At 40.4% G+C, this 15,244-nt stretch overlaps 2 protein-coding genes across 2 annotated transcripts in view; both read right to left on the reverse strand.

Moving 5' to 3' along the window:
• Positions 1-225: 225 nt before the first annotated feature.
• On the reverse strand, positions 226-6,539 carry ndufs5 (NADH:ubiquinone oxidoreductase subunit S5). Its single transcript, XM_079655346.1, has 3 exons — positions 6,383-6,539; positions 4,972-5,191; positions 226-435 (listed from the first exon to the last, which is right to left on the reverse strand). Exons 2-3 carry the CDS (start codon positions 5,185-5,187, stop codon positions 331-333), a joined length of 321 nt encoding a protein of 106 aa, XP_079511472.1. The 5' UTR covers positions 5,188-5,191; positions 6,383-6,539; the 3' UTR covers positions 226-330.
• A 3,006-nt stretch (positions 6,540-9,545) lies between these two features.
• Positions 9,546-15,244, reverse strand: part of rnf19b (ring finger protein 19B) — a 53,204-nt gene continuing 47,505 nt past the window's right edge. Inside the window, exons 6-10 of the mRNA XM_079655339.1 lie at positions 13,978-14,092; positions 13,262-13,402; positions 12,978-13,167; positions 12,237-12,359; positions 9,546-11,696 (exon numbers count right to left, since the gene is read on the reverse strand). Of these exons, the coding sequence (XP_079511465.1) occupies positions 11,270-11,696; positions 12,237-12,359; positions 12,978-13,167; positions 13,262-13,402; positions 13,978-14,092 (996 nt within the window). The 3' untranslated portion in view covers positions 9,546-11,269. The remainder of the gene's footprint in view (positions 11,697-12,236; positions 12,360-12,977; positions 13,168-13,261; positions 13,403-13,977; positions 14,093-15,244) is intronic.

A 15,244-nucleotide genomic window follows, 5' to 3' on the forward strand; every position in this document is an offset into this window, starting at 1 on the left:
TAATGCTCATTTTCTGCTTCATATTAGTATGTAGTCTCTACTGTGACATGTTTACATGCTTTAATGTTCAAAAAGCTCTTTATTTCCTCATACTTCCTGTACAAAAATACTTGACTACTGCATATTACGTTTTTGTATTTTTATTATAAGTTATTAAAAGTACTGAGATGTTTTCAATCTTTGCTTCTTCACACACAGCATGAAGTGAAAAAAGAAGACGTGACGTGAATGGTTAGATATTTAATAATAACATTTATTAGCTAAATTGTACAGGGAACAGGAAATATGGCTAGCTGATGAGAACAGGAAGAGCTGTGCAGAGCTGCTGCCTCATGGAGACGGGTTAGCCTGTCCTGAGTGGCAGGGCGGCGGGGTGTACGTCCCCTCCTTAATCATCTTATCACGCTGCTGACGGATGGCGTACAGCCTCTTGCTCTGCGGGAGGAAGAGGAGAGGGCGTTACATGATGAGGCAGAAACACAGGATGCAGTGACAGAAACTTACATTTAAAAAAGGGACATTTTGCTCCAACATACACTGTTTGGGTGCGAGTTGTCGAATGTTGGAATATACTGTATAACATATTTAACTCAACAGCAATGTCTCTTTCCAGAAATCATGACTTTGGTTACTTGAAGAGGACCTATTATGCTAATTGTTCAAGTTCATATTTGTATTTTGTTTCCATGCTTTAATGTTCAAAAAGTTATTTATTTTCCTCATACTGCCTGTGCTGCAGCACCTCTTTTCACCCTCTGTCTGAAACCAGAGCCCAATCTGCTCTGATTGGTTCGCTGGCCACCTCTGTTGTGATTGGTCAACCGCTTGGAATGTATTCTTTGCGGAGCATTTACATACACAAAAACCTATTTAACACACTACATTAAAGGGAAACCAAAAAGCATAACAGGGTCCTTTAATAAAATCCACGTCTTGTAATGAGCAGTTTCAGTTTTTTTCTTTATACCAAACAACATCCACAAACCCTATCACCACGCAGAACAAAGCATCTCCCCGTGGACAAGAGGACTTTTGATGGTAGGAAATGACAACATGAATAACTCAGGTGAGCTAGCAGAATCTAAATACACGCACACTTGTTTGTAAATGTTCATTGATGTGGTTGCCAGATGTAGTTTGATCGTGTGAAAATAGTTCCTACATGCAACTGTTCACAACAAGAGATCGTGGTCATGATTTCTTGAATAAGAGACTGCTGTTTAGTTTTACCAAAGTACTTTGTAGCACTCTGAGCACTACAGTCCAAGTGCAACGATCTAGAATAACAGAAAAACAGGTAAACGGAAATACATACAATTTCCATTAAGTCCCTCTGTATCCCTCAACCTTCTGGTGTCTCTTTGAGGAGGATAAAGCCAAAGAAATGAGTGATTCTAACTTTGTGTTTTACTCCAGTCACCATGTGAAGGTGAGAAAACCATAGCAGGAGCTGCTATGGTTTTCTCACCTTCACATGGTGACTGGAGTAACCTACCTCAGTTCTGCGCAGATTTCAATCCAAATCAAAAGTGAATCCTCCTCATCATGAAATGTCTTTTCTTAGCTGACATTCATCTTAAATCAGCACTTCCTCCTCATCATGTTCAGAACGAATGTGACGTGGTGTTTGGGTGGAGGCGATGGGATGGTGCTGCTGCAGCACATTACAGTGAGTGGGGGGGGGGGTTCTGCCTGTCTCTCCTCTGCTGACACACACTGACCTCAGCTCAGCTCTGACACCATCTGGAGGCTGAGATGACGGTGCTATTTGCTTTCTGGACACTTTGGTTACTCATTTCTATACTATTACTCTCATGTCTTACCCTACTAAACGCTTTTATTTAAATATACCTGCTAGAAAATGCTCCCTTCCGTTCATCCTTTCAACCACACCAACGTTTAAAGGTCCCATGTCATGGCCATTTCTACTGATTATAATTCTATTGTCGAGGTCTATTTACATTGTTCAATTTTCCAAACTCACATTGGTTTCTCATACAGCATCTCTGTATAGTATGTGTATTCACTCTCTGTCCTAAACGCCTTGTTGGAGCCCCCCCCCCTCCCTATGAGCCCACTGTGCTCTGATTGGTCAGCTCGCCCAGTCTGTTCTGATGAGTCCACCACCGTTACAGCGGAACATCAGTGATTATGTGTTACAATGGTGTTTGTTAGCAACCAGAAAATGACACCAGTAATGTCAAACAGATGAGAATGCTGCGTGGGGTCTGGGTGCCGTGTTGGGGGGACGTTGCGCGGCTCGCTGCTGCGAGGAGCGGACAGTGTGAGCTGGGTTCATTTCTCGCAGATGGGGGGGTCTGCGAGACAGTGAGACATCGAAGGGGGGGATGCTGAGGGGGCTGCAACACCCCCATCTGCGAGGCTCCACTAGCATGACATGGGACCTTTAAGATTCAGACAGCTTGATGTTGCACAATTGTGGGATAATTATGCCATATAGCGGCTCAATTAGCTTATATGAGTTCATTAGAAACCGGCAAACAAATTATTTGGATGTGCCGAAGGATCATTGGGTAAAGAGAAAGGAATAATATTTAGCAAATAGGCTTGGGTGTTGAAGGAGTTGTGTTTGCAGACCTACAGGACTGTCCCAGAAAATTAGAATATTGTGATAAAGTTCTTTATTTTCTGTAATGCAATTAAAAAAACAAAAATGTCCTACATTCTGGATTCATTACAAATCAACTGAAATATTGCAAGCCTTTTATTATTTTAATATTGCTGATTATGGCATACAGCTTAAGAAAACTCAAAAATCCTATCTCAAAAAATTAGAATAGTTCCTCAGACCAAGTAAAAAAAAAAGATTTATAACAGCAAAACACAATCAAACATTTGAAAATGTCCATTAATGCACTCAGTACTTGGTTGGGAATCCTTTTGCACGGATTACTGCATCAATGCGGCGTGGCATGGAGGCAATCAGCCTGTGGCATTGCTGAGGTGTTATGGATGCCCAGGATGCTTCAAGAGCGGCCTTTAGCTCATTAGCATTGTTGGGTCTGGTGTCTTTCAGCTTCTTCTTCACAATACCCCACATATTCTCTATGGGGTTCAGGTCAGGGGAATTTGCAGGCCAATCGAGGACAGTAATGCCATGGTCAGTACACCAGTTACTGGTGGTTTTGGCACTGTGGGCAGGTGCCAGATCATGCTGGAAAATGAATTCCTCATCTCCATAGAGCTTTTCAGCAGACGGAAGCATGTAGTGCTCTAAAATCTCTTGGTACACAGCTGCATTTACTCTGGGCTTGATGAAACACAGTGGACCAACACCAGCAGCTGACATGGCTCCCCAAACCATCGCTGACTGTGGGAACTTCACACTGGATTTCAAGCAACTTGGATTTTGCTCCTCTCCAGCCTTTCTCCAGACTCTGGCGCCTTGACTTCCAAATGAAATACAAAACTTGCTTTCGTCTGAAAAGAGGACTTTGGACCACTGTGCAACTGTCCAGTGCTTCTTTTCCTTAGCCCAAGTCAGACGCCTCTTCCGTTGTCTTGAGTTCAGAAGTGGCTTGACCATGGGAATACGGCTATTGTAACCCATTTCCCGGACACGTCTGTGAACAGTGACTTTTGATACCTGGACTCCAGCTTCAGTCCACTGTCTTTGAAGCTCCCCCAAATTCTGGAAGCGACTCTTCTTCACAATGCTGTTAAGGCTGCGGTCATCTCTCTTGGTTGTGCAGCGTTTCCTGCCACATTTCCCCCTTCCAACAGACTTTTTGTGGATGTGCTTTGAAACTGCACTCTGTGAACAGCTTGCTCTTTGAGAAATTTCTTTTTGTGTCTTACCCTCCTGATGGAGGGTGTCAATGACGGTCCTCTGGACAGCAGTCAGATCAGCAGTCTTCCCCATACTTGTGATTTAGTTTACTGAACCAAGCTGAGTGTTTTTCAAGGCTCAGGAAACCCTTGCAGGTGTTTCGAGTTAATTAGACGATTCAAGTGATTCGTTGAACACCCTACTAGTATACTTTTTCATGATATTCTAATATTTAGAGATAGGATATTTGAGTTTTCTTAAGCTGTATGCCATAATCAGCAATATTAAAATAATAAAAGGCTTGCAATATTTCAGTTGATTTGTAATGAATCCAGAATGTATGACATTTTTGTTTTTTTTAATTGCATTACAGAAAATAAAGAACTTTATCACAATATTCTAATTTTCTGAGACAGTCCTGTAAATGATACAGACAAAGTCTTAAGTGATGCACTACAAGTTATGATGCAGGGGATTTATCATGTTTTAATGTTAATGGTAATCATCTTCATCATCTAGCATGCAAGCAGGGTAAATAGAGGACAGTGAATGAGACACTGAGGAGGAGTGGGGTGAGGGGATTCTCGTATAATTGCTTTGTGTGGGGTGAGTACCAAACTCATCTGAGTAACTCACTAAAAAGGTGATGTGCACCCCTGGTTCTATAACCTATTCCAAAGAGGATGGAATTAGGATGATTTCTGACTGATCACCACACACAGAGCCACACTGTTTTCACTTTTTACACTTCTGATGTGAAAAAGGACACAATAACATAATGAAAAACACAAAACATGTGTCCGGTTCTGAACTTTTTCACACTCTCAGAGAATGACACACAAGAATAAATTTAAGAAAATTTGAGAATAGTTTTTTTGTCTTTACATAAGGGACGTGAGTCAGATTGAAATAGGTCAGAGGTATAGAATATAAAATCCTCCATCTTTCTCCAAACATCTTTGCCTTTCATACCGTCTTGTGTGCATAAACTACAGGTTATGGACTACTTTTTATAATATAAAAATGGGAAACGATTGGTTGTCTCATTGGCTATAAGAGGTAGACCAATAAAAGGTATTGGTTAAAAAATACCATAGAGTGCATCCCTTTTCCAGCAGTCACCACTCTGAAATGATACTAAAATAACTCACACAGGAGACAGAGAGCATTGAGACACTTACTGTCTTCTTCTTGTGCAAGCACTCGTTGAAATCCTCTAACTCCAGCTGGCACTCCTTCTTGGAGCGGGTCTGCCCAATGTTGTGGGAGCACTCGATCCAATCCTTCTCAAAAGTGTGGCAGCGCGCCGCCTTCTGCTTGGGCTGAAGGCTGCTCTGATTCAGCAGCCATTTATCAGCGTCGATGCCGAGCCGAGTCTGCAGGTCCACAAACGGCATGATGCTAATGAGGGAGAAGACGGAGAGGAGAGAATAATGAGCAACAAACAGGAAGTAGCAGGAAGAAGACGGAGAAATCACAAAGACAAGAAGAAGGCAGAATAAAAACATCAGCCTTGAAAAACTGCCACGAAAGCTGTATACGTTTCGTTATAACAAAAAAAAGTTGACAGCAAACATATTGCACATGAAAAGTGAGCACCTTACAGTAGTAGTGATTATATTATAACGAAGTTTAAAGAAAAGTTACAGCATAAATACAGTCTTTGTACATTTTTAAATGTTTTGCTTGGTTTCAAAACCAAAGGCTATTTGACAACTGATTGTATGGATTCTCTTTGGGTAAAAGCATCTAATAAGTGACATTACAAATAGTAAGTAACGTCAAGAGTTTCTGCTCAAAATAAAACGCGCCTAAAAAGGTTCCTTTTCATAACGTCTGCTTTCTTGTAATTAAAAGGGTTATATAATAAGAGTTATAGGGTTATGTAGTATATACTAGTTCAAGCTTTTAGTAGGAAAACACTGCTGCACCTCTCTGTAGACTTGATGGTGTCATTTCAATGATAAATACACAAACAGGAAGTTGTGCATGCAACAGTGCAGTATGATTAATACAAAAAGAGCAAAACCTAACTTGATAACCTCATAGTTGAGCAGCTGTGCCAACAATATGATAACATTGCTGTCTTACTTTCATATCACTGCTTTACAGACTTTCATGGAAGTGACATACACATTCAAGGAGTAAATGTGCTAAATTACTATTGCTTTTAACATTCAACTCCCATTTCTGTTTTCCTTGTCCAAACAGTGAAATTACCTTGGAACAATCAAACTCAACAATAAACTATTTTATCCTTTAAATAATGGCTAACCTGTCGATTAACGTTATATAGCTAGCACCTAGCTAACTCATGTTCGAATAGCTAGCTGGCTTACCCTCTGCTGAAAAAAACACCCTAAGCTTATTATATATTGAAATGGATTCATGACACAATCATTGAAACTCTAAAGCTGTCAGGTGTTAGCATGTTATGCTAACCAGTCTCCTTCAACGACTGCTCGTTCATGTCAACAGGCCGCTCTATCTTAACACTGATGTTTTTTAAATACAAATGCACATGACATCGTGTTTATACAAGTAAGGCGCTGATATGAAACCTACATTAAATAACAATGTATCTGTATTTACCGTGTTTGATAGGAATCACTTCAACCAGAGAGGTTCGCTTTAACCTTCCGCCGAGTCCACGCGTTTCGCTTTACGGCAGACCAAAACACGACCGTAAAATGAGAGGTAGTGACGTGAAGAGACGCTCTTTCACCTCAGTCGCTTACCGGAAAGGAAAGGAAAGGAGGAGAGGAGGAGAGGAGAGGGAAACTACTGTAGATATCAACTATCTCGCTTGATTTAAAGTTTTTTCTTTCAATATTTTGTAAATAATACAAAAAAAGGTCTTTAAGGATAGGCTATGTATTCTAAAATTGCACATGTAGGGAAATTCAAATTCAAATCCCTTAGTGTGATGTAGTTACATATTGTCTTAAAATATAAAATAAAATAATATATTAAAATAAAATATATAATAATATATAATAATAACACAAATAGGTATTTTGTATAACATAATCATAATATATCGACTGCATGCAAATCTTAACCAAGGCAATACTTTGTGGGACTGCTGCTTGGTTTAAATACACCATTCACATTTAACTGGCATTCAACACCTAAAGCAGACATTCAAACATCTATAATGAACAATATGTCAAAGATTTAAAATAAAATGTCGTGTGCATAAAGAAATCAAAGATTTTAGAACAACTTACTATATTTTCCTTTGGGATGTGATACGTTTTAGAAGAGTTTCTTTTTCAGCTGTTTTCAAGTATACATATTTTGTACACTCTCTTCATTTGAAAGATTTTGGGTTAATCTATCCACATTTACCTTTGGATATTTGACGATGTTATGCCTTTGATTATACAAACATTGTTTGGTTACCCTTTTTTTACCAGGCCTGTGTCAGTTGTAAACAAACAGGAATACATGTATATCTTGTTTAAACATATAATAATGACATTATATTGTTCCTCAACATAATACAATTATCATTTGACATTAACTGTGTTGAAAGGCAACCTTAAGCAACTCAAAACGACATGTCTAAGTTTCTCTTGACTCATTTCCGCACTGATAACTAGCACATTACCATATTCTCATGACTTCTCCAGTTACTTAAAGGCTCATACATATCATAAAAGATTTCCATTAGTATGCAGTCATTAAACAAAAACAAAACAAGCAGATAGTTTGGTGCAACATCAGATTGTGTTTATTTATTTCCCCCCAGAACGTCCACAAGTTGTCTTTCACAGTCCTGCATGTCCAACCCCCCGCAGAGCAGGGCTTTAACGGTGACAGGAAATACAGAAACAATATAATAATAACACTTAAATATTGCTATCTACACTGAACAAAAATATAAATGCAACACTTTTGTTTTTGCTCCCATTTTTCATGAGATGAACTCAAAGATCTAAAACATTTTCTATATACACAAAATAACCATTTCTCTCAAATATTGTTCACAAATCTTTAAAAAATCTGTGATAGTGAGCACTTCTCCTTTGCCGAGATAATCCATCCCACCTCACAGGTGTGGCATATCAAGATGCTGATTAGACAGCATGATTATTGCACAGGTGTGCCTTACGCTGGCCACAATAAAAGGCCACTGAAACGTGCAGTTTTGCTTTATTGGGGGGGTCTGGGGGGGTCAGAAAACCATAGGGTTAGACCCTAACCCTAACATGTCACCCATTGAGCATGTTTGGGATGCTCTGGATCGACGTATACGACAGCGTGTTCCAGTTCTTGCCCATATCCAGCAACTTCGCACAGCCATTGAAGAGGAGTGGACCAACATTCCACAGGCCACAATCAACAACCTGATCAACTCTATGCGAAAGAGATGTGTTTCACTGCGTGAGGCAAATGGTGGTCACACCAGATACTGACTGGTTTTCGGACCCCCCCAGACCCTGAGGCTGTGCGAAGTTGCTGGATATTGGCAGGAACTGGAACACGCTGTCGTATACGTCGATCCAGAGCATCCCAAACATGCTTAATGGGTGACATGTTAGGGTTAGGGTTTAACCCTAGGGTTTTCGGACCCCCCCAGACCCCCCCAATAAAGCAAAACTGCACGTTTCAGAGTGGCCTTTTATTGTGGCCAGCCTAAGGCACACCTCTGCAATAATCATGCTGTCTAATCAGCATCTTGATATGCCACACCTGTGAGGTGGGATGGATTATCTCAGCAAAGGAGAAGTGCTCACTATCACAGATTTTTTCAGATTTGTGAACAATATTTGAGAGAAATGGTTATTTTGTGTATGTAGAAAATGTTTTAGATCTTTGAGTTCATCTCATGAAAAATGGGAGCAAAAACAAAAGTGTTGCATTTATATTTTTGTTCAGTGTATATACTCTAAAACCTTTTTTTAAAGTAAGAACAAGTAGTCCTAGTGGGACATACTTCCATTAACGCTCATTCAAACTCTTTCAGGAAGTCCGGGTTTCCTTCTGTGGTACATTGGTGTGTTTTTCTCACAGGCGGGAAGTAACAAGTGAGAAGTGCAGACCAAACAAAGCACTGCCGAGTTACATAAGCAGCTAAATCCATAAAGCTACTCTGACATGAGAAAGCTTTCCCAAGATCCTTTGCAGATTCAAGAAACCTCAGAAAACCTTTTAAAAACTGAAGCACAGAGGCATTACAAAGCTACAAACTATTCAAGCTAGTGAGTATGATCCATATTAGAAGTGTTTAGCTCCAACAATAACACTTTAAAAGATGAAAAATATAAAAATAGGATAGTTATAGTCCTGTGATCACTGATAGAAAAAACATGTTTCTAATATACTGAAAGATAAACTCGAGAAATGATTTATGTGTGTGGTTATTTGATGTTTTGGAGCCAAACTCTTCTTTAGTTACATCCAACATAAAAGGCCTTCTGGTAGGTGATTGGTTTATTTTGGTTGTACCACAGACTCTTGTGTGCAACTGACTCGTAGTCAAATGTGATGCAAATAAAGACGATAAATACGATGAATTCAGATAAAGTGCACAAGTGCTCATTCAAAAACCACACACACACACACACACACACACACACACACACACACACGCACGCACGCACGCACGCACGCACGCACGCACACACACACACACACAGAGTTCTGACAATGACCCGCTGTTATGTAAGCCGGATAGGCTGCCAGACTAAATTCATACATTCAAAAGTCTATTAAGAGAATTGAATAATGATCACAAACTACAGGGAAATGATGAGTCACAAAAAGTAATCAACATTTATTTTCAATAATCAATTGGCCGTTTCGATATCTCTGTTCTGTTTCGAGCTTCTATAATGTGAGGATTTGCTGTTTTTCTTCATCTAATATCAAATTAAACCCATCCCATTATTTGTGGGATTTTGGACTGTTGGTCAAAGAATTTTAACAATTTGAATAGCTCTGGAAAATGATAATAGGTATTTGTTAATATTTGCAACGACCCGCACAATGTGAAACATTTAAATACGGTATTAAACTGTGATTTAAAAAAAACTATTTGGTAATCAATTAAGGTGTATCTCATCTTATCAGGAAAGTTAAGTATGGCCATTTAATCGGCTGACAGCGGGTGATTCTTAGACGAATATTGGCCTTTTGCAATCTTTTTGGGCCAAAATGAGTTGTAACGGCTAACATCTCATAGACATCTAAAAAATGTGTATTTTATTAAATCCGAAAATAAAATCTGACTCTAATAATGTATTGGTGTTTTGATAAAAAAACTTGGATAAGGATAATCTATCCCTTTTTTTCATCAAGTTTTCATCAAGAACATTTAGCCAAAAGCAGTTATGTATTTAGCAAAGAATCGTAGAAAACACGTTGGATTTAGCTTTTTTTAAATTAAGATTATATATAGTTGGTCTTCAGAGGGATGTTTATGCAATTATACATTTCTGTTTGGTATACATTTCAGTATAAAACAGAAGAACAGTCCCATTGAATGTAGTGGTCTGTCCTCAACTGTTCAAAAATGTTTAGAGCTCAGAAAGGTCCAACACTTTAATAGATTTGAAAAGATCAAATGGCTTCACTGCCTCGCCTCATTATTGTCAGAACTCAGTCATTTATTTCTGTCATTCAAACTCATATTCCTCTTCCTCTGTGCAGGCAAAGTGAGATTCTAGTGCAGCTTAATCCTCTGAAGTAAACTCTTAACTTTCACCAGTGTAACAGAAACTCACCGCCCTTTCAAACCTGTCACACAAGGCTCGGCTCATGCAGACTCATGCACGCAGCAAATGATACAATTTCAACGTCATCTGAATATAAATAGAGAAAGAAAAGAAGAAAAGAAAGCCACAAAAGTACAAAGTCCACATGAATTCACGCACTGTGAGAAACACCCTCTTCATCCTCATTAAACATCTGTTTCCCTCTGCTGTGCTCGGTGACACTTCACCTTTTTATAATTGTATAATTTGCGATATTTCTGGAAATGTGTACCTTATTATTCTTTTTTCTTTTGCTTAAGTAGCCAAGGCATTTTGCACTCAGGAGTAAACATAAATCATCGTATAAATCTCAGAGGTAGAACCCTGACAATTGACAGGTAGATAGATAAGACAGACAACAGTAAACAAACCCTGTCTGCGTTTAAGACGTCGTCTGTGAGGCGCAGAAATAAAAACAGAAATGACACACTGGAGAAATGGAAAGGTCGACTTTAATTCAATGTATTACGTCAACAGGTTTCACATAACTGTATTAGGTTAGTTGAAAATAATAATATTAAGTTCAAATAAAATATTAGGTTCAACTTCATTATTGCTTTCAACTAACCTAATACAGTTATGTGAAATCTGTTGACATATACATTTAAATAAAGTCAACGTTTCAGTTTCTTCAATGCAAAAGAAAGAAAAAGTCTTGAAGGAAAGTGGAGAAGAGATTGGTTCCTTTTTCTTTTCTACAATCTCGGGAGCTGTCCTCTCAGACGTAGAGGATGACGGTGCTGTCCGCAGGACAGTGAAGGCCTTCGGGGGGGGTCAGCGCCCTGCAGGAAGGCGGCTGCTGACCGGCCGCCAGGTGACAGCTTTTAGGGTGGGGGGAGTCACAGTCGTCCGACGTCAGCTCTGCAATGTCGTCTGACTGAGTGTCCGACATCTCCAGGTCGCTGCGGATGCTCTCGGGCTGGGCCAGCGTCACGTCTCTCAGCCCCTCCCTCTCGGACAGGCCCAGCACGGAGCCAGACAAAGCCCCGCCCCTCCTGGAGCTACAGTCCTGAGGCTCCTCCACGCTGGAGGCGGTCGCCATGGCAGCAGAGCCCGGGGGCTGGGTCAGGTCCTCCTCACTGGTCAGGCAGAGATGGCTGGGTTTGGTCTCGATGTCCACCTGGATCTCCAGGTTGGTGCACTCCCTGCAGAGAGAGGGGTTTAAAGTCAGCCCCAGAGTGCAAACAGAGACATCTATGGACGTAAAGGTGAGCAAGTCAACTGGAAGCCATTTTAATCCAATGCATTCTTTTGGGAATGTATGTAAAGGATGAATAATGCTAGTCAACCGTAGTTTGACCTTGAAAAGAAGTATCCATGAATATTGAAAGATGGAAATGAGAATATTGTATACCATGTGCAGACCTACAGCCATTGTCATTATCTCTGGACATATGCATCACTGTAGCTGTTTATTTTGTACATCTTTTTTATTTTAGTATATAGATGTGTGAATTTTTTTTTAAAAACATGGTCTACTGAAAAGGAGCTGTGACATATTTTAACTTTGATGGCCTTTTCTCCAGCTTGACAGCCTTGAATCACCATTTGAAATACTTTGAAATTGTCTACAATTCAAAAAACTGTTTTATCGACAAGAGGAGGAATTAATATGTATTTTATTGGCAGCTACTTGTACAACAATATGGCATCCTATATGGTTGCTGAGGAGACAGCAGGGTCACCTGTCAGGCAGGGTGTAGGAGGAGATGATGGAGCCGGCCATCCCTCGGGTGCTGGCGCAGTCGCTCCCCGCCCCCAGGCTTCCCGTCTCCCTCTGGGCCGAGTCCCCCGCCTGCCCCTCTAGCCTGCAGCACGACACACAGTCAGTCACACTGTTATTGTAATTAATACTCAATCTATTCAACTATTATCTGATATTTGCACTGCACACAGAAGTGAGAAATAGTGGATGGCTGACATATTTGGGAGTTTGTTTCTTTTAAGTGTGGAATATTGTTGTTTTAAGGCATTGTGTAGGCTACGATTATATGTATAGTTGTGTAATGTAATCTCTGTTGATTTATTTAAATGTAATGGAATAGTGTGTGAAATAGCAGGCAAAATGAAAATGTTTTAACATATCTTAGCTAATAATAATACATTTTTATATGAAAGATTTTCTGCTGTATTAAAATATATATCTCAAATGTATTTTCTTACATACAGGCGAAACGTTTTGTATTTGAAGTAATACAAGAAAAAAAATATATATATATATGTACATCTTATATTGTATTTACATATTATATTATTTAATATTATTATTATAAATGTTTTATTGTAATAACTATGTTTTTAAAATTATTTAATTAATGTCAGTTTTGTGCATGTATGTGTTATTCCCGTGTCTGACTTCATGTTGGTTTAAATGTTCCCTGTTTTGACTAAACCTAAACCAGGCATGACCCCCCTCTGTTCCTCACCTGCTGTACTTTCCGCTGCGGGTTCCCAGGGTGCCGCCTGCCAGGGGGTAGAAGTGTGGTGTGTCCCCCAGACTCCCGGGGGCCACGGAGAGCCCCTCACTGGGGGAGGTGGTGCTCATAACGCTGAGCGCCCCGTCCAGACTGCTGTCACCGAAGCTCGGGGACTTCAGGGCTCGCCACGCATCCGCCACTGCAGAACCATGCAGAAAATACTCTTTATAATGAAAGATCATGTGAAAAAGAACCTGCTCATTTAATGTGCGGGAAATGTTGGGTATCCTCACCTGTGATTGGACCATCGTCATCATCAAAGTCAATGCGTACTCCTCGCCCCTTCCCCCTGCTGACCCCGCAGCCCCCTCCTCTGCACAGAGATATGGGCACCACGCCGTACACGTAGGCCAGCATGATGGGAACACCAATACCTGAGGAGGGAGTTTCACAAGGATTTAGAACTTGTCTGAGATGGTGTACCTGCATGATTCCTTCAGTATTTTATTAACTTCACAAACTTAACTTCAACATTGAACCTAATCAGCATCATTCCTCCTTTTCATCAACTGATGGATAATGTTAGATTTTTATCTTCTGGTGATTGCATTTAGGCTTTAACAATCAAAGACGTTTTTTTTTTTGTGAAGAATATCTCGTAAGTATTATAAACGTTTGTTCACCGCAGAGATTATTTACGACAATCATTCCAAAAAAAAAATTCCCCTTATCTATCTTTTGAGGGAACCAGAGTGATGCAAAATTCCAAAGTCCAAGACCAAAATCTCTGCATTATTTCTTGTTACAGAAAGATATTACGCAAGTCAAGCCTGCATCCTTGTATCTTATTTGATCTGGATGGAGCCATTTATTGTATAATAGCATAAATTCTAATTGACTGTATTTTGGAGTTCTTTCCCTTTGTGTTTCTGGTCACAGATGTGCTTGGTTTGTTTAGGCCATCAGCCCGATGCATACTAACTGACGGTGTTCTCGTGGAGTGTCTTACCGACGCTGACAGCTGCGATGACAGGGGCGGTGATGATGGACAGGGCCACCCCCCCGGTGATGGCCAGGTTCCTCCTGTGGCGGGATGTCTTCTTCAGCTCATAGTGGGCGTGGATCTGCAGCAGAGGAGAGGGACAGACACTGAGGTTAACACACACGTGTCACACACTGCAAAGAGGTCACATCACAAGCTCAACACGGGTGGGGAGGAGGTTAAAGGTGGGCATTGTTTTGGTGTAAGAAATAAGATAACAAAAAAATATATAGAAAGCTTTTCCAGGAGGGATAGATTATAAATCCTCTTTCATCTGTATTTGACTACCTTTTCAAAGCTTCTAGTCATGTTCAGTCAGTAATTCTCTGACTGAGACGACCACAGCTCACTCCTCGCAGGTTTCAACATGTAGTAAACACAGTTAGTGTGGAGCTGCGGTCTGAGGCTCCAGGTATTTGAATGAGCTAACCACTTCCAACTCGTCACTCTCGATATTCATTCACACCAACGCAATTCCGGTGCAAGCTCCGTGCTAGAGCTTTTCAGGTTCAGAACCGGTTCTTTGGTTTAGCTCTGGCTCTTTTCACACCGCCCAGAGTCCGACTGGTAATGCGTCATTGCGTCATCGTTTGCGTCATGACGTAACCGTTTGCGTGCCTGCTTCATAAAGCACAACCGCGCGGATGAAATCAGTTGCATTAATTTCTTATGGCTCTATCTGCAGCTTTTCCGGAGTCATTTCTGTGGTTTAGACTATATTTTTATAAAAAAGTGTACTCGTGTCAATAAAAGTTTTTTTAAAACACAACTGCTTCCGAGGTGGGTCTTATTTCTTAAGGTGGACTGAACCATGAGTGTGGAGTGACGTTGTATCTTTCATTTAAATGAACTGTAACCTTCACTCAGGTATGTAACAGCTGTTCTCAAATGAACACATGAAGTAAAGTTTAATATTTATAGTTTTATAGATTTATAATGAGTTATAATGAGAGGTTATATATACAGTCTATGGCTGAAACTCTGAAACTCTTGTTAAGTTTCTCCATCGTTGTGTACAAACTGGATCAAACGCGGGAGTTGATCCCGCCCCTGCCCTCGCCTCGACATAAGCGTGACGTATGCAGTGCTTTTGCTCTGGCCGGACAATTTTTTGGTGCTTGAAACGAACCGGATTCCGGAGCTAAGAGGCTGCTCCGCTGCGGTGTGAACAGGAAAACCTGGTGCTTTTCAAGCTCCAGCTCCGAACCGGCCCTGAAACACCGTTGGTGTGAAT

The sequence above is a fragment of the Notothenia rossii genome, assembly GCF_949606895.1.
Source record: "Notothenia rossii genome assembly, chromosome: 10".
Lineage (NCBI taxonomy): Eukaryota > Metazoa > Chordata > Actinopteri > Perciformes > Nototheniidae > Notothenia > Notothenia rossii.